General features: G+C 38.3%; 1 protein-coding gene across 4 annotated transcripts in view; it reads right to left on the bottom strand.

Annotated features, from left to right (window-relative positions):
- The window catches only part of LOC111144911 (ATPase family, AAA domain containing 1), a 45,721-nt gene that overhangs the window by 2,448 nt on the left and 18,081 nt on the right, over positions 1-25,192 (bottom strand). For 2 of the 4 annotated variants that reach the window (XM_022499511.1, XM_022499513.1), the window contains 6 exons: positions 24,056-24,176; positions 19,132-19,332; positions 14,820-14,926; positions 9,097-9,186; positions 6,323-6,373; positions 769-905 (listed from right to left, as the gene is read on the bottom strand). In XM_022499511.1, the coding sequence (XP_022355219.1) occupies positions 769-905; positions 6,323-6,373; positions 9,097-9,186; positions 14,820-14,926; positions 19,132-19,332; positions 24,056-24,176 (707 nt within the window). The remainder of the gene's footprint in view (positions 1-768; positions 906-6,322; positions 6,374-9,096; positions 9,187-14,819; positions 14,927-19,131; positions 19,333-24,055; positions 24,177-25,192) is intronic. The other 2 variants (XM_022499514.1, XM_022499515.1) reach the window with 1 other exon arrangement.

Here is a 25,192-nt window from a genome sequence, read left to right as displayed (position 1 = left end):
TGGCAGGGGGGGGGTGGCAGGGGGAGGGTGGGGGCAGGGGGGGGGGGGGGGGGGGGGGGGGGCCTGAGAAACCAAAGGGCAAGAGGTGGAGAACTCATTCACCACAGGCCCCGGAAGTACACGGGTCTGCTAAGAGTTACAGTATCTCCTTGTCGGAAGGTCAGGATGGGACGAGTCGCAGAGCTACGCTGGCCTGGGCAAGGGACCTTTTGGGAAAGGTCCTTGCGGGCTGGGGTTCATCAGGGGTGGCTTGTTCCCGTTCTTTAGTGTCTCTGAGTATGAAATGGTTTCTCAAACTCCTGCTTTGAAGTTGTCTGCAGTGACAACAGTCTGTTTGGTAAACACGTCACTGTCAACAAGCTGAAATCTAACCCCCAGCCAGGGCCCTCACCCCCATTTACGTGTGAAACTCCTGCAAGACCACAGACAGTGGGATCAGGAAGTTAGGGGGAAAGAAAGCCAGGAGTGCTGGAAAGCCCTGCTCTCCTAGCACAGGCTGCGAGCCTAAGCTCCTGTCGGCCTTCTGCGCCCAAGTCCGTGCATGTGCAGCAGAAATTCGGCTTTTCTTTCTCTTTATTCCAAAGCCTCCCCATGACCCGTGTCCCTAATTCACTTTCAGAACTTCCTTTTAGAAAAAGAGGCAATTCATAAAGTTGGGGCGAGCGTTCATTCAAGCTTACTTTGGTTCCATAGCAGGGTTGGTATTGTAAAGAAAAATGAACCAACCTTAAAGCTCTACAAGGGTCTGACACATCTGAGGGATTGTACCTTTCTTCGGACGTAGAATTCACATACTCCCTGACGCAGAGGAGGGCTGCGTCCCTGCACATCTCTTTCAGGTCGCTGCCCGAAAAGCCATCCGTTTCCTGGGCAACTTCCAGCAGGTCCACGTGCCTGTCCACCTTCCACAGGGAGAAAGGAACATAAAAAGTGCTGCAGAGCATCGAGCCAAACACGCTTTTTTTTTTTTTTAAAGATTTTATTTATTTGACAGAGATCACAAGTAGGCAGAGTGGCAGGTAGAGAGAGAAGAGGAAGCAGGCTCCCCCTAAGCAGAGAGCCCGATGCGGGGCTCGATCCCAGGACCCTGGAATCATGACCCGAGCCGAAGGCATAGGCTTTAACCCATTGAGCCACCCAGGCGCCCCCCAAACACACTTCTTAAAGAATGCATACTGGAATAGCACGGAATAACTTTCAGTTTCTAGTTTTTTCTTTAACCATAAAAGCTGGAATTTTGAAATCTAATTTTCGTTAACTGTCACTGTGACTGGAACAGCAAAATAAAGCGTTACCAGACATAGCATACAGGGCCCAGGAAGACAGACACGCCAACGCTGTTGCGAGACGGTTTATTCTCTTCCTCTGAGAAGACTTCTCAAATGTGTACATCAGCAATCACACACAAACTACTCTACTGCTTGTAATCTTTGTGAAGGAGTACATGCACTACACATCTGTCCATGCACACTCAAGGGACTGATGGACACTGACGACTTCAGGACAATAGGCTACCAATGACAGAGACCACAGGAGACGGAAAGCAAAGCACGTGGAGTACCTTTTAAATCTGGGTGGTAGATGTAAGCTTATTAAGTGTATACACTTGAAATATATCTTAAATAACTACTTAAAAACACCTTCCAAATCATACTCTGAGATGTTAAAAATTAGACTTCCTCCCTTAAACAATCAACACCTCCACTCCATCTTTTGGCCACTCCCTTGTTGGGCCGCACTGTGTTCTAACCATTCACAAGCCTTGCACATGACACAGCGATCAAGTCACAAAGATGAACAAACCAGGTATGAGAAAAGCTGGAAAAGAGAAGATCCCAGTCACTGCAGGAGCAAGAAGAACAGAAGCAATGCACCACAATGGTTAAGAGAAATGCTCCATCACTCCTTTGCTGTGTGGGCCTGGGCAATTTATTCTATCACTTCTCTGGGTTTCAGTTTCCCCAACTGTAAAATGGCAGTACTATGTGCTCCTTAGATGGACGGAGGATTAAGTAAAACAAAGTACATCTCACCACTATGCTAAGCACATGGCAAATACTCTAAAAGCAACCCTTTTTACAAGATAATAGCTATCAGACAAACCACGAAGTCACAGGAACTGTTTTCATTAGGAAACTAGGAAGGCAGCTCCCAAGTTAAACAAGGTTTTGTGTCCCGGGAGCCACACTGGCATACATTGAAGGACTCCTACGATAGCCGAGAGCACAGCACCTGCTATGCACAGTTGCCACATGTACCGTGGAGGGTGCACACGCATGGCACTCTCAGCGCTTCACACACATTTAAATTCTCGAAACCAATCTATGAGACTGCTGGCATTACCTCCGCTTTCCCAGTGAGAAATAACTAAGTAAGGCGTAGGGATGCTCAACAGTTATCTGCTCAAGGTCACCCAGCAAGGAGTGGTCAAGTAAGAATGTGGGGCCCTTGGGTCTGTCTCCAAAGCTCATGCCCGTGAACTACTCCTGCTGCGTTATGGAAAAGATCTAAACTCAGATTCGTTTGTGAAAGGGACACCCTGATGATCTCACTACAGAGACAAGGTATCCATTTTATTAGTCCTAATTCTTTTTATACTTGAAACTTGAAACTTAAAGCAAAAATCGCTACCCTGTTTTACATGAGTGAGTTGTGCTAAGGGACTATCAGTAAAGAGATGTGAAAGACTAGAAACAGTATCATTTGAGGCATCTTTTAACAAAACTACAATAATTTCTTTCAGATTCTAGTGAAGTAATGATATGCCTTCAGCATACAAATACCAGCTAGTGGGAAATAAAATGTTCCCATGTCGACAGTTATCCAGAAAGCATTCAGAATTATTATGAATCATAAAACTGGAGACTAGTTCTTTGTGCTTTTAGAAAAAGAATGCTAAAAATTCCTTACACCCATGGCAAATGCAATTCTAACCGAATTTCCAAAGATGCTACTGCTAAAAAAACCAGAATATGTAATCAAAGTTTAGAAATAATGAGGAGTTTAAGTTAAATGTGAAAACGTTACAGCCTGTGTAAAGTATGGCTATCTCATGAGACAGAGCTTAAATTGCATCATTTATATTCATCATCCTATGTAAGTCATCCACATCATCTCTATCTGTATTAAACCACACAAGTTAACTTCTGGCAATACCATCCTTCGTTACACTTTTTTGAATTAAATAGCTGTATTAACTTGAAGTCTCCAAAATTGTCAGCAACTACCTTCTAATACGTGATAAATTTCAAGCCGTAGCACAGCCATCCTTAATCAAAAGAACTCACCAAATTATATTATCTCTTTTGTTTCCTTCCCTGAACTGCTCAATGATGCCTGTCTTTGTTAAAGGTTCACCAATTGTCTTTTATCTAAATACCACTACAACTATACAATGTCTTTTTCTTTTTTCTTTTTTTAGATTTTATTTATTTATTTGACAGAGAGAGATCACAAGTAGGCAGAGAGGCAGGCAGAGAGAGAGAGAGGAAGGGAAGCAGGCTCCCCGCTGAGCAGAGAGCCCAACGCGGGGCTCGATCCCAGGACCCTGAGATCATGACCTGAGCGGAAGGCAGAGGCTTAACCCACTGAGCCACCCAGGCGCCCCCACAATGTCTTTTTCAAAGTGGTTACCGAATATTCAGCTAAAAGGCAAATGTAATACTTCAGTTTCTTGCTCATACAGGAGTTCTTTACCCAAAACACATGGAAAGTATTAGGAATTCCCCAAAACTGTACACAATATTTCATGTACAAGTAGTTTTTAAGAAAAGACTACACAGCCTTTATCTCTTTTATTAAATGACTCTATCATCCCCACAATAGTAATCTCTTTCATTTGCTAGGTTCTTCAAACTTCTGCAAATAGCATATATGTTTTCTATGATTGGTTTTATTTTTTTTAAGATTTTTTATTTATTTACTTGACAGAGATCACAAGTAGGTGGAGAGGCAGGCAGAGAGAGAGAGGAGGAAGCAGGCTCCCTGCCAAGCAGAAAGCCCGACGCAGGGCTCGATCCCAGGACCCTGAGATCATGACTTGAGCTGAAGGCAGAGGCTCCAACCCACTGAGCCACCCAGGCGCCCCATCTATGATTGGTTTTAAAGAAAAAAATGAGCGGGATGCTACTGAAAGAGATGGGAGAAGACTGGAAGAACCACAAAGACATACCTGCTTTTGGACAAAGATTCAACATCAAAAAGATCTTAATTCTCTTGAATTATGATCCATTAAAAATACTAGTGTTTGTTTTTTCTTGAGTAAGACAAATAAATTCTAAAATTCATACAGAAAAATCAGCAAAAATAGCCAGGAACTTTGGCTTGGGCGACAAGGGCAAAACCCAGACCATGGAAAATGTGGACAAACCCAACCTGTTTCAACAAATAAACTGAAAGAAGGTGGAGAAAAGGGAGAGAGAGATGAAGGAATAATCTATAGGCTACAGATTAAGAGACTGAAAAACTATCAAATAATCACAAATTATGAACTTTATATGGATCTTGAGTCAAACACCTACACAGTAAAAAAAAAAAAACCCAACAAGCCATCTAGCAGAGAACAGAAAATATGGACAAGGTATTCAGTGATAATAAGGAATTACTGTCAATTTTTTGCAAGTGTAATAATGTCAAGTCAAAAAAGTTAAGAATTCTTCCTTTTAAATATACAACTAAAATAAACCTGGGAGGTAGGGAAGTAGGGGAGAGCTGGAGCAGAGTAAGTGACCCAAGGATGGAGGCAAACCACAGAAATATAAGAATTCCTCACTATGGGAATCTTTTTGACTTATTTAGTTTGGCTACAGCAGGTTCAAATAGTGAGTTTATTTAATTATTATTATTATTATTTCTTAAGTAAGCCCTATGCCCAACGTGTAGCCTGAACTCCCGATCCCAAGATCAAGAGTCGTGTGCTCCGGCACCTGAGCCAGCCAGGTGCCCCTCAAATAATGAGTTTAGATATGATGTTTAGGACAGTGAGGAATATGATGTTATTCAAAACTCAGAATCTATAAAGGGGGAAAATTCCCAGTAAATTAAAAAAGATAACCCAGGAAAAAATATTTTCAAATTTCAAAAAAATATTTTGAAATTTTGAAACAAAGAAAAATCTCCCTAATGTATTAGAGTTCCTATAGATTAATAAGAAAAAGAACACTGCAATAAAAAAATAGGCAAAGCATATGAACAAGTATTTCACAGGTAAGAATTCAAGTGGCTCCTAAACATACTCATTTCATCCCTAAAAGTACAATGAGATACACCACTTTCTACCTATCATGTTGGCACAAAGTTCCATAGCATTCTGTTGGCAAGGTTACAGGGGAAGAGATACTGTACTATTGCTGGTATGAGAGTAAATTAGCACAGACCATTTGGTAATAGCTACCAAAATTATAAATTATATCCTCTGATCTATCAATTCCTCTTCTGGAAAATCCACCCCACTAATAATCCTGCACAAGTGTGAAGAGACACGCGTATAAGGCATTTTATAAAGAGTAAAAGACCAAAGTCAACCTGAATGTTCTTCAATATGGCACTGACTAAATAAATTATGGTATATCCATATAGTGGAATCCTATGCAATGCAAAAAAAAAAAAAAACCAAAACAAAAAACCACACACAAACACACAAAACCAAAAACCAAAAACCAAATCCCAAAGAGAGAGAAAGAACAAAGATACAATATGCTAATATGGAGAGATCTCAAAGATGCATAAAAAAAGCAATGCAAAGAACAGCATACGCAGTTTATTAATATGATTTACGTAGAATAGGGAAGAGGAATAATAGCATATTCTAAGTTGCTGGTATGGACACAATGCCATCTGAAAGGATACAGAAGAAATACAGGAAAGGAAGCGAGATTCTTCCCTGAATACCATACAATGTACTCATTTTAATTCTGAAGCATGTGACCTTAAATATACAAACTATTAAAGATTTCAATTATACCTTCTTAAATCTAAATTCCAACTTTAAAAAATATTGCAATTAAATAAATTTTAAAAAATGCACACTGCTGTACAAAAATAAATGTATCTTATATAACTGGAGAACAGTCTGAAAATATCAAAGAAGACGGTAATCTGTAGACGTGAAAACACAGGGCTTTTAAAAAAAAAAAGCAGACCGTCTTTGTTAAGTTCAAATGCACCAGGGTTACTGAGTTGCATGATCAGGCAACAGTTTTACAGTGATTTATGCCAAGTACAAAGCTGTTTATTCTCAGATCACTTTTTCATTTTCTTCTAAAATGGTCTTATGAACATAAACATATTTATAGGATGGGGAAAATTATAATTTTCTACTTACATTTTCATTTTTCAAGATGAGTTTCAGGATTGCTTCTCTTTGTTTTAGAGCCTAAAACCAGAATAATTTCCAGTTAGTACTAAAAAAAATTAGAATCAACTAGTTCTCCTAACATTTCTTCTTTCATCTGTAAACCATTTGACAATACCTACAGGAAATGACAGAAACTCTAAAGTATCAGCCTAAGCAAGGTCTAGGTTCTAGACTCTAATCGTCTGTGGTCAACCTACTGAATTCCCATTTTCTTATTCTGAATCCCCAGTGATTAGCACAATGTCTGGGAAATAATATGTTTGAGTGAGTGAATGAATACCCAGGATGACCAAAGTCTCTCCCCTGTAGCTCTGCATATCTCCTTCTCTTTTTTATTCAGGAAACTTCTAAAAACTCAATGCTGTAGTAAAATCTTTACCACTAATTGGAAGATAGAGCAATAATACCCTCTCAGTTCCTTCACTTCAACCGTAACTTCCACACTCGCTAATTTTTTTTTTTTTTTTAATTTTATTTATTTATTTGACAGACAGAGATCACAAGTAGGCAGAGGCAGGCAGAGAGAGAGGAGGAAGCAGGCTCCTGGCCAAGCAGAGAGCCCGATGCGGGGCTCGATCCCAGGACCCTGGGATCATGACCTGAGCCGAAGGCAGAGGCTTTAACCCACTGAGCCACCCAGGCGCCCCAACACTCGCTAATTTTTATTAGTGAATTTTTGTTTAGTGTTGACAGTACCTTTTTTTTATATGCTGTCAACGCTGAATAAAAATTCACGTACATTCTACTGTACATCGTTTTATACTGGACTGCAAGAAGACATTCTATCGATGTAATCTTTGTCTTCAGAACCATCAAAGGAAATTTTCTTTAAAAATGTCCTGTCTTGGGGCGCCTGGGTGGCTCAGTGGGTTCAAGCCTCTGCCTTTGGTTCAGGTCATGATCTCAGGGTCCTGGGATCGAGCCCCACATCAGGCTCTCTGCTCAGCCACGGAGCCTGCTTCCTCCTCTCTCTCTCTGTCTGCCTCGCTGCCAACTTGTGATCTCTATCTGTTAAATAAATAAATAAAATCTTTAAAAAAAAATAATAAAATAAAAATGTCCTGTCTTGCAAACAAAATAAAAGTGAAATTCTTGGTCGAGTCACACGAAGTTCATCCACAGCTGGCAGCAGCCTACCTTTCCCACCCTCCCTCCACCTGTTTTCCGGATGCACTAAGTGAACTACCCCCAGAGGTCATCATTAAACATGTGCTCCCACATCTTCTTGCCTTTGTTCATTCTGGCAGAAAGACTTTCCCTGCCCCACCTGCCTAAGAAATTCCTGCCCTCCTTCAAGGCCCAGCTGGAGTCTGTATAGTTCACTAACTACTCAGATAGAATTATTAGTTTTCATCATCATTTCAGGTTCTCACAGATCTTTAAACTATGTTCTTTATTTATGTGTCCACCTTTCCTGCGTCAGAGTGGAGGACGGGGATCGAGCTCCTTCACCAGAGCTTGGCAGGTGCCTGACACAGAGACAGTGTCAATGCTCGTCAAACTCAATTTTAGAGTCTCCCACATCAAGTTAAAAAATTTCTTCACTGACTTCTTGGGTACATTTTCTAACACAGTGGCTGACTTTGCGCATACCCTCGAGGGGCCAGAAGCAGTAGCTACAGAAAATAACAGGTCAGAGCAATTAGAGGCCACAAACATCAATGCTAGGAATCCACGTTTACCACTGCAAACCAGGAAGCTGCAGAATACACGAGGAGACAGGGAGTTTTTACCTAGAGACTGTATTAGAACGTTTTTATTTCAAGATCTGAAAGGAATGACACTGAGCATTCCTCTACACAGCTATACATGTAACATGCCAATTGCATGGCACACATGTTCACTTAACAACCCTGTTTCCTTCTTCAATAGAAAGACCCATAAAATTCAAGAAGTGAATACTTCTTGACTTTGTGAAAAATTACACAGTACGGCTAAGTTATAATCACTGACGTGAGAGTATTTCTTTTTCTTTTTTTTTTTTTTTAAAGATTTTATTTATTTATTTGTCAGAGTGAGAGAGGGAGAGAGAGCGAGCACATGCAGACAGAATGGCAGGCAGAGGCAGAGGGAGAAGCAGGCTCCCTGCCAAGCAAGGAGTCTGATGTGGGACTCCATCCCAGGACGCTGGGATCATGACCTGGGCCGAAGGCAGCTGCTCAACCAACTGAGCCACCCAGGCGTCCCATGACCTGAGAGTATTTCTTAATGAAAAAAATAAAAGTACTAGAAAGGAACGCTGGCTGAAGACCGCCCTCACACCTGCATTAAGTTAAAGTGTAATACCTCACCCACTGGTTAACCAATGGCCCTATCAGAGGAAAGCCCCCACTACGATTGCCAATAATGAATCAGATCAATGGCAGTCCTTCCAGTCAGCCTTCTGAAGGGAGCCATTCTTTAACGCCAGTGCCCCTAATTTCATCCTGCGCTAAACCAAAACTGTAGTCCAGGTTTTCCATGTATCTTACCAGATGATTTGCTACACTCTAAAGAAAATCACAAAAGCAGCTAAGGAAACCTGGGGTAATTATATACTTTGAAGAGAAGCAAGCAATACTCATCTTAGGAAAGTATGAAATAAGGAAGACCGAGTGGAGAGGACAAATAAACAGTTACAGGGCTTCCTGACCCATTCCTTTCCTGCCTGTCATAAATATAAGTCTGATTAAAAAGAAACATTCCTTTCCTGTAAAAAGCTGAGTATTTAACTGGGCATAACATCAATCAAAAGCACTCACGGGCTGGTTGATATGAAATCTCGTGGGCATTCTTCTCATGATGGCCGAGTCAAGATCCTGAGGACGGTTAGTAGCTCCCATCACGATGACCTGGACAGATAAAGAAAACACAAGGTATAGTATTGAATATACCAGTAATGCTCCTTTTAGGATGTTAATACTAGGGCTTAGAAGATACAAAAATTAAGAAGTATTTAAATCTTCTATAAGAAATTACTTTAATCCACTATTACTCAAAAATTTATAAATACAAATCGAAATTAATCCTAAAGAGAGCAAATCATGGCCAAACTGGTAAGACTGATGCATTTCACCAGCCTTTTTGTAACTAAAATAACATACTGTCCAGTTAACAAAGAATTATAAAGATTTAAAGTAAAAAAGGTTGTATTCTATAATAGATGGTTGCTCTATGGCTGCATGATGAATAATTAAAAGCCACGTATGGTACAGCTTGGGAGCCCATACAGGGGCGATACTTCAAGGCTGCTGATAATAATATAAAGGAATCATTTGCTCTGAGTCTAAGGATTCTGGCAGTAGGAAGAGAGAGCATGTACTTTTCCCTCTGGGTTTCACATCACCACTTCATGGGTGTGTCAGCACTGCTGGTGACACCCTCTCAAAGCTGTAACACAACCACTAGCAATCAAACTTTCAACAAGGGCAAGAGAAGAAGAGTAAACATCGAACAAGAGCAAACATCAAAATGCTGGGTAAATGGGGCGCCTGTGTGGCTCAGTGGGTTAAGCCTCTGCCTTCGGCTCAGGTCATGATCCCAGGGTCTTGGAATTGAGCCCCACATCGGGCTCTCTGCTCAGCAAGAAGCCTGCTTCCCCCTCTCTCTCTGCCTGCCTCTCTGCCTACTTGTGATCTCTGTCTGTCAAATAAATAAATAAAATCTTAAAAAAAAAAAATGCTGGGTAGAATTAAAAAAAAAAAAAAGAAAAAAGAATGGGCGCCTGGCTGGCTTAGTCAGTGAATGTACAATTCTTGATCTTGGGGTCATGTGTTCCCTACCCAATGTGTAGAGATTATTAAAAACAAACAAACAAACAAACAAACAAACTTAAAAAAAAGGAAGAAAAGAAAAGAAAATGCAGGTGACCCTGCCAATCTCTGGGTCTGTACCATTTTATTTATAAAAGATGTGGACATGAAAAATCAACACAAATATAGACAAAATATCCCAAACAAGTTAATTTCTGAAAGGCTTCAAAATTACCATTACCATTGGTATTTCTGTATAACCCAACAGTGGCCCACATCTGCTACCCAAAATGAAATTTACTGATATTCTAATGAAAACTTTTAATATAATTTTATTTCAGCCTAAGAGGTTTTAGATTTCTGAAATAATCTAACTCCAGAACATGTTGAAAGATTCACTAAATCTTATGTTGTATTTCTACTCTTCACATTTAATGACATTCAAGAGCCAAATTATTTTCAGTTTAACTGTGAGAGGTTGCCACCTAGAGGGAAAAAATGTAAATACAAACATATATTTGAGAAATGTTAGTTCCAAAATATAATGTAATTTTGTATTTAAGCTGTCCTAAAATAAAAATACTAATGCTCTTAATTATTTTCCAAATTTACTGACTTTCCACACCCTGTAGAATAAGGTAAAATTTCTATGAAATCTAAAACGAAGAAGTCTTTTCTTTTTTTTAAAGTAGATCCATGCCCAGCATAAAGCCCAACTTGGGGCTTGAACTCACGCCCCTAAGATGGAGAACTGGGCTGAGATCAAGAGTCCACCACTTAACTGACATAGCCACCCAGGCGCCAGGAGCAAAAGAGGGGCGCCTTGGTGGCTCGCGCCTCGGTGGCTCAGTGGGTTAAGCATCTGCCTTCAGCTAGGGTCATCGAGCCCCACGTTAGGCTCCCTGCTCAACGGGAAGCCTGCTTCTCCCTACGCCCCTGCTTGTGTTCTCTCTCTTGCTCTCTGTCAAATAAATAAATAAATAAAATCTTTTAAAAAAAAAAAAAAGATCAAAAGAACTGCATAAGATAAAGAATGAATACAAGTACATTTTGAGATAGAGCATGTATTAAGTGTTACAGGAGATTCAAAGTGGGAAGCCTGTGGAAGACTGACCGTTTCAGATTGTAGAGAACCACAAAAGACATTGTGGCTGAGGCAGAACTTTAAAAAAAAAACCTGAACATTGGGGTATTTTGAGAAACATTCTAGGTGAGCAAACAGCCTAAAACAAAAAATAAAAGCCAGTATGGAAGATAGGATGCTAAAAATTAGGATCAAGGAATTTAAGAAAATCTAGCACAATTGGGGCCACTGGGTGGCTCAGTGGGTTAAGCCATTGCCTTTGGTTCAGGTCATGATCCCAGGGATCTGGGATCGAGTCCTACCATCGGGCTCCTTGCTCAGTGGGGAGCCTGCTTCCCTCTCTCTGCCTCTGCCTGCTTCTGGGCATGCTCTCTCTCTCTGACAAACGAATAAATAAAATCTTAAAAAAAAAAAAGATGCCGCAGGTATGTAGGTGCTCCATATAAAAATCTAGCACAACATGGTGTAATAAATACCTAAAGGATAACAGATATTTACGATGATAAAAAAGCTATAGTGATTCAAACTACCTGTTTCACTTACAGAAGCTGTTTGAAGGAGTGATTATAAGAGGTCAAAACAGATAAACTATACGCAATGCATTAACTCTAGGGCAAATAAGCTAAAATTCAAAATGGGAAGAAACAGTAATTTTACAGTATTTAAGCAGAAAAATTAGCGCTTTAGTAGACTTTTTACAATCTTTCTTTTATGTGTCATGTCTCTGCAGATGAAGAACATGTCATCAATTAACCTGAATTTCCAGAGCCTGTGACAGGTTGACCTGGGCCACTCAGCAATTTTTGTTTCGACTGTGGCATATCATACACACAAGAAAAAGCAGGGGTACTGGGCTGGATCCATAATCACAGAATAGACGATCTTAAAGAAAAGCTAACTTGTTCATATGAAAGAATATGTCTAAAACCAATATTCAAGTTAACAACATCAATTTTAATCCCCTCAACACACAGAAAAGGTTAAAAAAAAAAGTTACTAGAGTTTAACAAAAGCCACAGCTTTATTTGCTCCTACAAATACAGACTTATCACAATGAAAACACTGAATACTATCAATGTAATGAAGAATTATGGTTCTGAAAGCTCAGTTTTAAGTTGTAGCATATCAGCACCATGCTGTGTGCTCTGGAGTTTACCTGACCCACCTGCTCCGATTTCCATGGCTTTTAAAACTACACTCATTACGAAAGAATATGAAATAATTTTCTATTACACAGGCTAACTAAGCGCTTTCAATACTGTTGCTTAGGAGGATAATCTGTGTTTGGAAACCTGTAAAGTATTCCCACTGAACAGCTTTATTAGCACCAATTATTAATAAAAATTATTCCTATTAGTGTCACCTAAATTTATCTATGTTGTGCTTTCTTCTCTAATCATCCAACAAACACTAAAGGCAATTTTCCCTCATAATGAAACTGTATTTTCATAAAGGGGATGTAGAAGGAGGACACGTAAGGCTTAATGTTCTCCTTGAGAGGGATGTTTTAACTTCTGATTTATGGTAATGTGGTGGACGGAGGAGATCCTTAAGCCCTCCAGCTATAAAACAAAAATAATAGAGTATTAAAAAACCTCAGATTGAACAAATCTCCAAAAATGTAAAGCAATTGAGCTGAGCCAGCAGTGAAATTTATCCCTAAGGGAAGAAGCTGACCACGTACCACGTGGAAACGTGCAGATATTAAAGACAGTGGGGTGTACACTGGACAGCTTACAGGCTTAACGCTAAGAGACCACCCTACATAAAGCTGGGACTCGTGAAGTACTAGGGCCTAAAGAAAGTGAAATATTAGAAAATGCATTCAGTGGAGCTTTGGTTTCTGGAAAGACATATAAACACATAAAACACATACACTATCTGAGATTTCATGGTTCTTTGCCAGCTAACATGGATCTCGGATCTGAATCTACCTATTGGTATTGAAAAAATCTGGCAGAAGACAAATACAAAATCTTCTTTGGGCCCTTTGGGCCATAAACCTTCAACACAGGTTCCAAAAATTCAGGCACCAAGTTCCACCAAATATGATTTTCCCACAAAATTACAAAACACACAAGGAAATAGCCACCATAAACTCAGAACAAATGACAGAACCAGATGTACAGTCATAGGTTAGAATTGCTGTACACAACTATAAAGTTAATATTTTAACATATTTATAAGAATAAAGAAGGAATAAAAAGAATCATAAGCATATACTTCTGCAGTAAATATATACCAGGCAAGTTAAACGCACTTTACTGAGATTCCTTAAAACGCTGAACAGTTCTGAGGTGGATCCTACCCTTCCCCTTTCATAGATAGTTCTCCCTCCTTTCAGATACAGAGTCACTGTATTATTGGGCCAACGTCACACAGCTAGTTGATCCTGGGCTTTAGTTTTCTAATCTAGCTGGAAACATGACCTGATGGGGAAAGGCCATCAAAACTGACCTGGCAGACTTCATAAGGATCTAGAAGAATTTCTAGAACTGAAAAATATAAGTGAAATAACAAGCTCAATAAAAAGATTAAATAGCAGAAGAGATACACTGAACCTAGAATTAGCAAATTAAAAGAAGGAAAAGATTACCCAGACTGTAGCACAAAGACAAAAAATATGAAAGAGAAGTTAAAACATGTGGAATATAAATAAGGTACATCCCACTGGCTTTCCATTAAGGAGATCACATGGGGACTGAAGGGGAAACAGTATCTGAAGAAATAATGTCTGAATTTTTTAGAAGCAATAAAAGATACGATTCTAAATATGAAATGGCAAAAACACATTACAAAATAGAATATACCTACTAAAGTTAAAAGGGCAAAAGGACATCATTAACTTTTCTAATACTTTTCCATGAGATATAAAATAGGTGATTCATGAAAAAAACAAAAACAAAAATGGCTCTAGAACTTTCATTTTCAGTAATAATGGCAGAAAAAACAAACATGCCAGGTGAATTTTTTTTTTTAATTTCTTTTAAAATACATTATTGTTCTGGCAAGAAAGTATGGAACATTCAGGTGCAAAGAACTAAGAGAAAATGGGAACCCTGAGAGGTAAACTGAACAACACAGGTACGTTCCCTTCGGGGCATACAAGGGGACCCTAGTTCTGGTGCTCACAGCCCTGCAAGGCGAACAGACAATGCCCAGGCTAGAAGAATGTCTTTTACAGAACTGGAATCCTGAGAAAGGTGCATGTGGCAGTAAGTGGGAAAGTACGTATGTTCCAGCAACTAACGAAAACCGCAAAATGAAACGAAGGTAAGTGACAGAGGAACGGAAAGTGAAGATCTATGGGAAGGGTCTAAAGAAACATGCATACAGGATCCAGTTACTAGTCATTTCTCTTCCCTTGGCAGGAGGATTCTAAAAACTCCAAGGAGAGGCTTCACCCTGTTTTCTCTTCTCTGTTTTATTTGTCTCAGGCACTTAAGTAATCTTTTAACGTTTTCTTTAACATGAAGCCCTCAAAATGGATGAAAATGTGCACAAACCATTCTTTCAGATCCCCATCACTTAGTGAGTAACTATTAAAAAAAAAAAACTTTTCTGAAAAAGCCTATGAAGTAGCCCAGTGAATCTTCTCTTACCCCCCATGCCCACCGCCATGAGCTCGTGGAAGATTTCTTTCACGCACCTGGCAGCTGTGATCAGTGTCCAATCCATCCCACAGACTCATAAACTGAGCTTTCATCATGGCTGTAGCTTCGTGGTCAGAACTTGAACGGTTTCGCAAGAAGGAGTCTAGAAGGAAAAAGTCCTCAACCTTAGAAATTAATATTGAATTATTTACTCTTCCTGTAACTTCAAATCCTTAATCAAAAGGCACCAACTTTGTATGAGTACAAGAAGAAGGGTTCAACTATGCCTTTTCACACATAAGTCTAATTTAACAATTCTGGCAAATAACCGGGCAAATTAAAAGGCAATCAACTCCCAATCTTCCTTTCTTTCCTAAAAATACTTTCATGCCAACGTATTTAAAAAAGTACAGACTCTGGTACTAAGAGGCTGGAAGAAGATCAAATAGTGTCTTAGAGGAATGTCTGTGTGCTTTGGCCCTAACTTTCCGGTTATCTGCATCCTATATATTTTTAATTACGGGGTCACAATCTTTTCTTCACATACTTTTCCTGGAAATAAAGAAAAATGACATTGGAAAATGTCGAAACACTACTACGTTGGAAATGCAGGACAGAAATTGGTTTCAAACATGGCTAGCATGCATGGGCGTATATGTTATGTAATGTGAAAAAGCCTTTAAAGTACTCCAAAATGGGTGCCTGGGTGGCTCAGTTGGTTGGGCAACTGCCTTTAGCTCAGGTCATGGTCCTGGTGTCCGGTCCCGTTGTCAGGCGCCCTGCTCAACAGGGAGTCTGCTTCTCCCTCTAATCCCCTCCCCTCTCATGCTCTCTCTCAAGTAGATGGATAGAATCTTTAAACCCCCCGCTCCCCCCAGCCAAATAAATAAATAAATAAATAAAGTACTCCAAAATGCTAATCACTTTAGTTATCTCTCAGTGATAGACTTATGGACAATTCAAATTTTCTCTTGCATTATTTTCTGTCTTCCCAATTATCTACAAAGAACATAAAATGCTTTTAAAAGGTGGGGGGGGGGCATTTTCCTTCTAGAATGAAAAGACCTGGAAGACAGTACATCTTAAGAATGAAAAAAAAGACAGTAAAAATAAATGGTACAACTAAAAATCAGTTAATCTTTGAGTAAGTTATAAAAAGCAGTTTTTTTTTTTTTTTTAAGATTTTTATTTATTTATTTGGCAGAGAGAAATCACAAGTAGGCAGAGAGGCAGGCAGAGAGAGAGGAGGAAGCAGGCTCCCTGCTGAGCAGAAAGCCCGATGCGGGGCTCGAACCCAGGACCTGGGATCATGACCTGAGCCGAAGGCAGCGGCTTAACCCACTGAGCCACCCAGGCGCCCCTAAAAAGCAGTTCTTAGCTTGGCTGTGTTTGTGTCACAACCATTGGGTGTGTAATCTGTTAATTATATTTGAGCTTTAGAAGTTCTGTTTGATTCTTTTTCAGATTTATCTTTTTTCACTATAGTTTGCTCTTCTGTTTGAATTTCAATCCCTTTTATGTCTCAGTTTTAAACATACTATTTTTATGTAGTATTTTTTGGATTGTTTTTTCTGTGGTCTGAAATTCTACACCTTTATGTTGTTAACTCTTTTCATCTGAGTTTGTTTCCTTGGATCATTTCTGAAATTAGCTAGAATACAGCTTGATTTTATATAAGAATTCTGTGTTGCCTGAGAACAATCAACAGTAGTTTTCCTGGGCTGTCTGGGTGGCTCAGTGGGTTGGGCCTCTGCCTTTCACTCAGGCCATGATCTCTCAGGGTCCTGGGATCGAGCCCCGCATCGGGCTCTCTGCTGGGTGGGGAGCCTACTTCCCCCTCTCTCTCTCTGCCTGCTTGTGATCTGTCAAAAAAAAAAAAAAAAAAAAAAGAGTAGTTTTCCTATCTTCCAGAGAGCCTGTGGGGTCTAATCACTCACAACCGAATTTTATGATAACTTTATTTCATTTTAGAACTGATGAAATATGGTACAGAACTTGATGATAAAACTGTGGAAATGACTCAAAATGAAGGAGAGAGGTGAAGTGGGTGTATGTACATACATATATGTACATACCATTATTTTATACATCAACAAAGCTTTAAATGTTGCCAATTAATTTATAATGCTAAAGAAGAAAAAACTCTGCCAATTATAATATGCTATCCCAATTTCAGTGAGGTTAAAATATAAGTAACAAAATGGTGTATTTTAGAACGGTTGAATTAACACATTTTCATCCAAAGACAGAATTTACTGTATTCATGATTTCTGTTGAAACAACTTTGACAGATTTTGGTTAAGAAGGAAATTAAATCCAGAAAAGGCAGGTATTCAAGGACCAATAGTGAGCAAACAAGCCGTCGATCATGGGGTCTCTGAACAAGTACCGCCAGTGCAGAAACAACCACCAGTGTGGAGGCCACAAAGGAAGAGAAAATGTTAGCATGTGAGAGATGAGTGGAGTGATTAGTGTTCGAGGGCTGTACGGTCCCTGCATTATTTGGGAAGAGGGCAGAAATGGTTAGGGTAGACTTTTAAGGCAAGTAAGTATGCTGAATGTTTCATTAAAAGAAAAACAATATGTAACTTCAAAAACTATGGCAGGGAAAAGGAGATACAGTAAAAAAAAAGTCCACTGGGCTGGTAAATAAGAAGCGCACAGTGATATAACAGAAGTAAATCTAAATAAATCAGCTATTGGAATAAAGGCAAACAGACCACACCTCTTGGTTAAAGCATCTTAGATTAAAATTTTTTAAAAATCTAGCTATACCTGTGCCTTTGTACGAAATTCACACCCAAACCCCAAAACTGTTGTAATAAATTAAAGAGAGAAATACACAAGGCAAAGAAGTAACCAAAGTACTATATACCTGAACCTATTTTTCTGTCTAGATTTCTATACAGCCTCCCATAATACATATAATGGTATAAATTAATTCAAAGCTGTAGCTTTAATTACTATAGCTTTACTATGACTCACCGTACCAGGAACAAAAATACTGATGATCCATAAAATACAGAAAAAGTGCACTTATATAAAAGTCATCACATATATGGAAAGACGATCTATTTTGTAAGTTGGCTGTCCATATGGAAAAGAATGAAATTAGATTCCAACTTCACATTATATGTTTTAAAAAGAGGAATATTTATGGTGCCAGTGAAGGGATTTGTAAGCCAGACACAAAAAGTATAAATCATAAGGAAAAAAGATGGATAAATACAACTGAACATAAATCCTTGTTTAAAAAAAAAAAAAAACTATTACAAAGTGAAAACACAAGCCCGTCTAGAAAATATGTGCAATCATAATAAACACATCAACAAATTACCAACAAAATGCAAAAAACCCCAAAGAAAAATTAGCAATTTAAAAGCAAGGAAACCCAACATTTCAAAGATGGCAGTATTTACTAGCAACACAGGGAAACACAAACCAATGATGAGAAAATTCATGTTCTTTAAAGTGACAAAAAAATCAATGGTAGTGTCTGAAAAAATAAATTTTAGGGAGTCTGTAGGGAAGCTATATAATGGTGAGAGTGAAAACAGGCACGAGTGAGGTTGAAGACGGACCCATCACACAACCTAATGGCTCAAGCTTCCAGGGATCCACGCTGGACAGACAGACACACGTAAGTAGACAGGTAGGTGATGTCACTGTGCGCTGCCCGTGTTAGGGAGAAGACAGAAAATTACGATCAAGTAGGGTAATGAACAGATTATGGTTCATTCTGTAACATGGAAAATATACAGAACATACAGAGATGTTGGTTACCCCTTTTGTTAATTTGACCTAATAAATGTTAAAAACTAAATGTGGTCATCGAAATACCACCCTTAAGAATGGTGCTTTAGCAATGATCACCGTCGCCAAACTGTGGAAAGAGCCAAGATGCCCTTCAACAGACGAATGGATAAGGAAGATGTGGTCCATATACACTATGGAGTATGATGCCTCCATCAGAAAGGATGAATACCCAACTTTTGTATCAACATGGACAGGACTGGAAGAGATTATGCTGAGTGAAATAAGCAGAAGAGAGTCAATTATATGGTTTCACTTACTTGTGGAGCATAAGGAATAACATGGAGGACATGGAGAGATGGAGAGAAGTGAGCTGGGGGAAATCAGAGGAGGGGGACGAACCATGAGAGACTGTGGACTCTGAGAAACAAACTGAGGGTTTTGGAGGGGAGGGGAGCGAGGGGGTGGGGTGAGCCTGGTGGTGGGTATTATGGAGGGCACATATTGCATGGAGCACTGGGTGTGGGGCATAAACAATGAATCCTGGAACACTGAAAAAAAATTTAAAAAATAAAGAATGGTGCTTTAAAATGCTCACATAGAAAAGTCACATACCTATTTCATCTATAAAAATGATGGAAGGCTGTAGCTTTATGGCAAGGGAGAAGACAGCAGCAGCCAGTTTCTGAGATTCTCCGTACCATTTATCGGTCAGCGTTGAAGGCTGAAGGTTAATAAATCGACAGCCTGCTTCTTTGGCGGTAGCCTTGGCAATCAAAGTTTTACCACAGCCTGGAGGCCCATACAGAAGAACACCTGGTAATAAACACGTTATTTTATTATTCCTATTTGCTTTAGTTTATGTGATAACCAATATAATATTAATGCTGCCCGCACTAAAAATTTTTCCTAACATTCACTTATTAACCTTTTCTGAATAGTAGAAAAGGAAAGCACCGCTTTCTCTAAGTTCAGTGTCTGTGACGACACACATTTGGGGTTATAATTATAGCATGCTTATGCCTCCTCCCTTCATGGAAAGATCTAGTTCAGGGTACTAAAGACAATCACCTTGACAACCAAACTCACGCCCCTCAATCAACAGTTGACAAAATTTGTCTAACACCGCCCACCTTCACAAGCTAACAGCATGACAGTGCATTAACAATAGCCCAGAGAAAACTGAGAACTTCTTCAAAAGACTGTAGCGAACACTGTTTTGCTATTATTCAGCAAATTTAAGTTTTAGCCAAAAGAGCACAAGCTTCTTCCCACACAGATAAAGATCTCCTCTTAAAAGGAACAAAAGCTGCTAGTCACTCCTGTTTTATTTTCCAAGGAATAAAACCGTATTATTAACCTAAGGTCTCCACTGATAGCAGTTTACTGCTTAATACAACTTAAGGTAATTCTTTTAATATGAGAGATCTAAATTGGTCAAGGTCTCAAGCATTTTGGGAATCATCACCACCTGTTTTTCAACTAAAATGAGGAAACATTTTTGTAAGTTAATACTAAAATCATGACCATGCACAAGTCTGACTTAAATTTTATTTGCTTAATTCAGAGCTCCTCTACTTTTCTCATATAACTGCACCTAAAAAGACAATATTTACAGGTGGCATGCTGGGGTAAAATGAAGAGGCTTTGGAGATTTCTGAAGCATTCTTATTATATAATAAAAATAAAATACAAGATATAAGAAAAGTAGATATTTTGTATTAAAATCCCATCCCACCCCAATTCTCATTTTTTTTTAAATGAGAAACTTGATCTTGATTCCACAAGAAAACTAACAACTTTTTTCACATCAAACTCTTCAAAATAATGTCCAAACTTTTCTTCCAGCACAATTTTTCCGGTGGTCTTAATAATTCTTTAAGATTCAACTAAGCCAAGTTTAATCATCCTAAACTTTTCTGAAGCTATTTTAAAATTTAAATCAGTAACTTTTGCCAGAACACGTTAATATTTCCATGCAGTCCTTTAAAGTTTTTAATTAAGTTCACTTAGGTATAAAGAATTTAACTAAGTCAGTTATAACTTGAACTCTCTACTGACACTTTTCTTCTGGATGGAACATGTGAATACAGAACATAGTTGTCTAATGTCATTTAATTCAAATCAAACTGAAAACATATGGGATGACTGCAGAAGCTTGGAATTATTATTACATTTGTTATTTTGATCAGATAATTTAACATGGAATGCAGATCTACGAGCAAATTTTTATATGCATATTATTTGAATCTTGGGTTTTTTTTGAACCATCTATTGAGCAAAAGTCCTCCTATCTTGTTGATTTTGCAGCTACACTGTCACTTTACAAATGTAGGCAAGTATTCTTAGAATGTCCTCTTTGTTTCACAGTATCCATTTATCACTTGGAATATATTATTCCTAATAGTTTAGTTCTGGCAATTCTGAAGGATTAAGTTTTTCCCATAATCGCTCTTCAAGGATTGTAATTAGGGTTATTAATTAAGCAGGTTTTTAAAAAACTTTATTTATTTGACAGAGAGAGATCACAAGTAGGCAGAGAGGCAGACAGAGAGAGAGGGAAGCAGGCTCCCTGTCGAGCAGAGAGCCCGATGCGGAACTTGATCCCAGGACCCTGGGATCATGACCTGAGCCCAAAGCAGAGGCTTTTAACCAACTGAGCCACCCAGGCGCCCCTATTTTTCCACCTTTTGAACAAATTTTTTATTAAAGCTTAGAAGTCAATAAAATATCTCGAAAAAGAAAAAAGTTGGTTACTAATAAGATATTTGTCACTAATGAGAATTATTTCACAGTTTTGTGCCCCTCTGGGATCGAGCCCCACATTGGGCTCTTTGCTCAGCGGGGTCCTGGGTCCTGGGATCCTGGGATCGAGCCCCACATTGGGCTCTTTGCTCAGCGGGAGTCCTGGGATCAAGCCCCACATTGGGCTCTTTGCTCAGCGGGGAGCCTGCTTCCTCCTCTCTCTGCCTGCCTCTCTGCCTACTTGTGATCTCTGTCAAATAAATACATAAATAAAAATCTTTAAAAAAAAAAAGGTGGAAAAATACGTATCTGTAAAAACTACATCTATTTAAATTCAAAGTACTCAAGGAGGTGGAGGGAGGAAAGGAGGGTTTTATAGCCTCAAAAAAATCACTTTTCAAAATAAATTTTTCTAAGTTATTTACATTTTCATGATCCATTGAAGAGGAACATGGTAAAATTTACAAACATAAAACTTTTGTGTCAAAATGATTATGGAAGTTAAGAGTTTATAGAAAGAACTGTATAGTATTCAGATGGAATTTTAAATGTAAATTTTGGAATAACAAAGGGTTATTTTTTAATACAACCATTAATATTTTATGACATGTTCTTGTGACCATTTATTGGCCTGACAGCTGAAACTTTATACCTTTATGTGACTGTATGAGTTCATGTGCTAGTATATATGTCATTATCAAATTACCCTTGTGTATTCTTTGAGGCAGTGATGACTTCTGGCTTAGATAGACATGAACTGTCTAGGGATAACATAAAATTGGCAATAAAGCAATGACTCTAACCTAGGTAACCTATTTCCAGTTCAAAAATGGAACAAGTTATGGTATGCAACTGATTTTATGCTCTGCTTCTGCATACTAATATCCAATTTATGTTGTGTCAAAAAGTCAGTCAATGGTTTTTCAAACTTCTGTTCCTGATTAAAAAAAAACTTTCCAAAAACGCAAGGCTGAGAAGGCTCAAACAGTGTAACTTTGGATTACATAATCAAGAAATACTTGTGTAACTTACAAAAATTTGAAATACTCATAGAAACCACCTCTAGTTTTGGATAATGGTTTCAAATTAGCAACAGATTTACACATAACGCTGAAGTATCTCATAATTTGGTATTTACTGTGCTAACTGGGGCCAAGTCCAGCTAGTGAAGTCACTCAATTACCTGGACTAAGAGCTCGCTGATGAGGAAAGGAGCTTTCTCTAATAGCATGTGAAACACAACTCATTTTTCTAAAATCACTAGTTCTGTGAAACTGAGACATGAAAAATTATAAAAGTTATTTCTTGTTCAGACTACCAATGACCTGGAAAAGGGTAGTAAAGAATGTAACTTAATAACCCAACTTTTACTTTACTCTTCTGATCTGGGCTCAGATAAATCACTTGCATTTTCTTTGGGGGAAAAATTTTTAAAAATGTATTAAACTAAATGCTTTTTATTAGGAGGGGAAAAAGAGCTTTGTTGTTTTAGAAAATAAAAAGAAATACCCAATGAACAGTTTTGTTATTTTAGTTAATGAGAAGAACATGTCATTTTTGGTGGTAACTGTCATCATCTTCTATTTACCAAAAGCAAAAGTTATCTATTTCATGAAAATGTACAGATATTGGCCATAATTACTTCTGAAATATAATTTAATGCACTTTTTGATATAACGGCAAAACTAATAAGATTATAGGAAACTATAACTTACACATAATGCTATTTTGATATTTCTACAGATCCTATTTTTTTTTTTTAAAGTGTGTGTCTAATAATTTGATTTCAGCCTTGACTAGCAATAGAAAAGCAAACCTGTGCAGTGTTGGGCATAGAATGAAGAGCAACTGGAAATCAAGCTCTGCTGTGGCATCTGTAGCTGAAAGCTGTGGTAAACATACCTCTATTCATCTGCCAATTATCTCCTAGGTTCCATCATCTGAATCACCTTTAACACTTAAACATGATTAGTATTTCAATGGACACGGAAAAAAGTACTACATTTAAGGATGGAGCTATAAACATTTCCTTTTCCTTTTTTTTTTTTTTAAAATAAGCATTTCCAATTCTTGAGTTCCAGGACTTTCAAAGTGATTACTAATAACTAGGAATAAAGAAATTTCCCTTAAAAATAAGTAGTATTTATATATTTATTAAAAGATTTTATTTATTAATTTGACAGATAGAGATCACAAGTAGGCAGAGAGGCAGGCAGAGAGAGAGAGAGAGAGGAGGAAGCAAGCTCCCTGCTAAGCAGGGAGCCCAATGGGGGCTCGATCCCAAGACCCTGGGATCATGACCCAAGCTGAAGGCAGAGGCTTTAACCCACTGAGCCACCCAGGTGCCCCAATAAGTAGTATTTAATTTCTAGTTCATCTGTACTTTGGTATTTACTCTAAAACACCACTGCAATCCAAAAACAATTAAGATTACTGAGAGGAAAAAAAAATCACTAAATTGTGAAACAACAAAAAGAGGTCTTACTTTGAAAACAGAAGAACCTGTATCACAACCTGAATTTTTTAACCTCAATTTCCCAAATTTTTATTTACTTGGAAGCTGTAAAAATGACTGAAAAAAGGGGTTACATGTAATTACAGGGAAAAAATTTTATTGAAATTTGGGAAGCTGAAGAATGAGCAATTATTTTAAAACTACTATTTATAAAACAGCACACTAGATCTCAGTTTTCTCTTGAAAATCCACGCTCCGTAATACCAGTTCTATAATGGCAGAAAGTTTCAATGTGTCCTACATTTTTAATACTTTAGCAAATATAATCTTGTACTATACCCTTTGGAGGCTGCAGAAGCCTGGAATTTTCAAACAAATGCTTCTTTTTGATGGGTAAGATGACCGTGTCTTTCAGATCCGTAATGACATCATCTAAACCTGCTATATCACTCCAAGTAACCTGGGGAAAGGTAAGGTTGACATGGATTTTACAACTTAAGTACACTCCATGAAGTAAAAAAAATCCTCCCAAAATGGCAAACCCTAATCTGATAAATATACATAAATAATGAAAGATTAACATATAATGTGAGTAAAGACTTTTCGGAGCAGTAATTAAATTGCTAAACAACTATGAAATTACAAAAAGGAACTTAATAGTCAACTATCTACTATTTAAAAAAAAGAAAAAAAAAAAAAAAGCACCAGGCCCAGTGCTCAGAACTCTACATGGATCTAATAAACTGAATTCACTCCATTTACGAGGAGGAGACACTCTGCCAAGAAGACCCAGAACCAACTCAGACATCTAAGTCAGTGCTGGGTGATGGGGAAGAGCTTACCAGGAGTAGCCCTAGTTCATACAGGATACTGTCAAATATAACAGGAATAGATTTTAGAAATAAAGTCACACAAAACTGGAATTTTGAATTTTATTAATCTAAAGTAAAACTGTGCCCAAACTTCTGTCTTTATAAATAGTAAACAGGAGATAAATATTTTCAAAATAAACACAGCGTGTATATTTTAAAGCCTTCTGACTCAACTTAAAAAATCTGGGGTGTGAGGGGTAGAGGGGAGAATAAACTAACTGAAAAAGATGTAAGTAAAAAACATCAACCTAGCTCTAACCTGACAGAGTAAAGGGGCTGCAGATGGGGTGAGTCAGAAGCAGTAATTACCAGTGATTTACTTCCCCTACAACTTAAAAAAAAAAAAAAAAAAAAGTGAAAAGCCATAGCCAAATCTGAAACAAATCACCACCTACTTCCACTGTAGCTACAACAAAAAACAAGAGTCTCAACTATTGATACAGAGTTACTCAAAAGTGAAAGCAGGTAGGGCCTAGAAAGTCTCACTGTAAATTTATAGATCAAATTCAAACGGAGGATTACTTCTGGGGACTTCTATCTCTCCATGCACATGGAGACTAAAAGACATTATAAACTTAGACTTTTCTTTTTCCAGATTTAGAGA

The sequence above is a fragment of the Enhydra lutris genome, unplaced genomic scaffold, assembly GCF_002288905.1.
Source record: "Enhydra lutris kenyoni isolate GAN:26980312 unplaced genomic scaffold, ASM228890v2 scaffoldscaffold12, whole genome shotgun sequence".
Lineage (NCBI taxonomy): Eukaryota > Metazoa > Chordata > Mammalia > Carnivora > Mustelidae > Enhydra > Enhydra lutris.
Note: the sequence above shows the minus strand (reverse complement) of the source record. Positions and strands in the feature narration are given on the sequence as shown.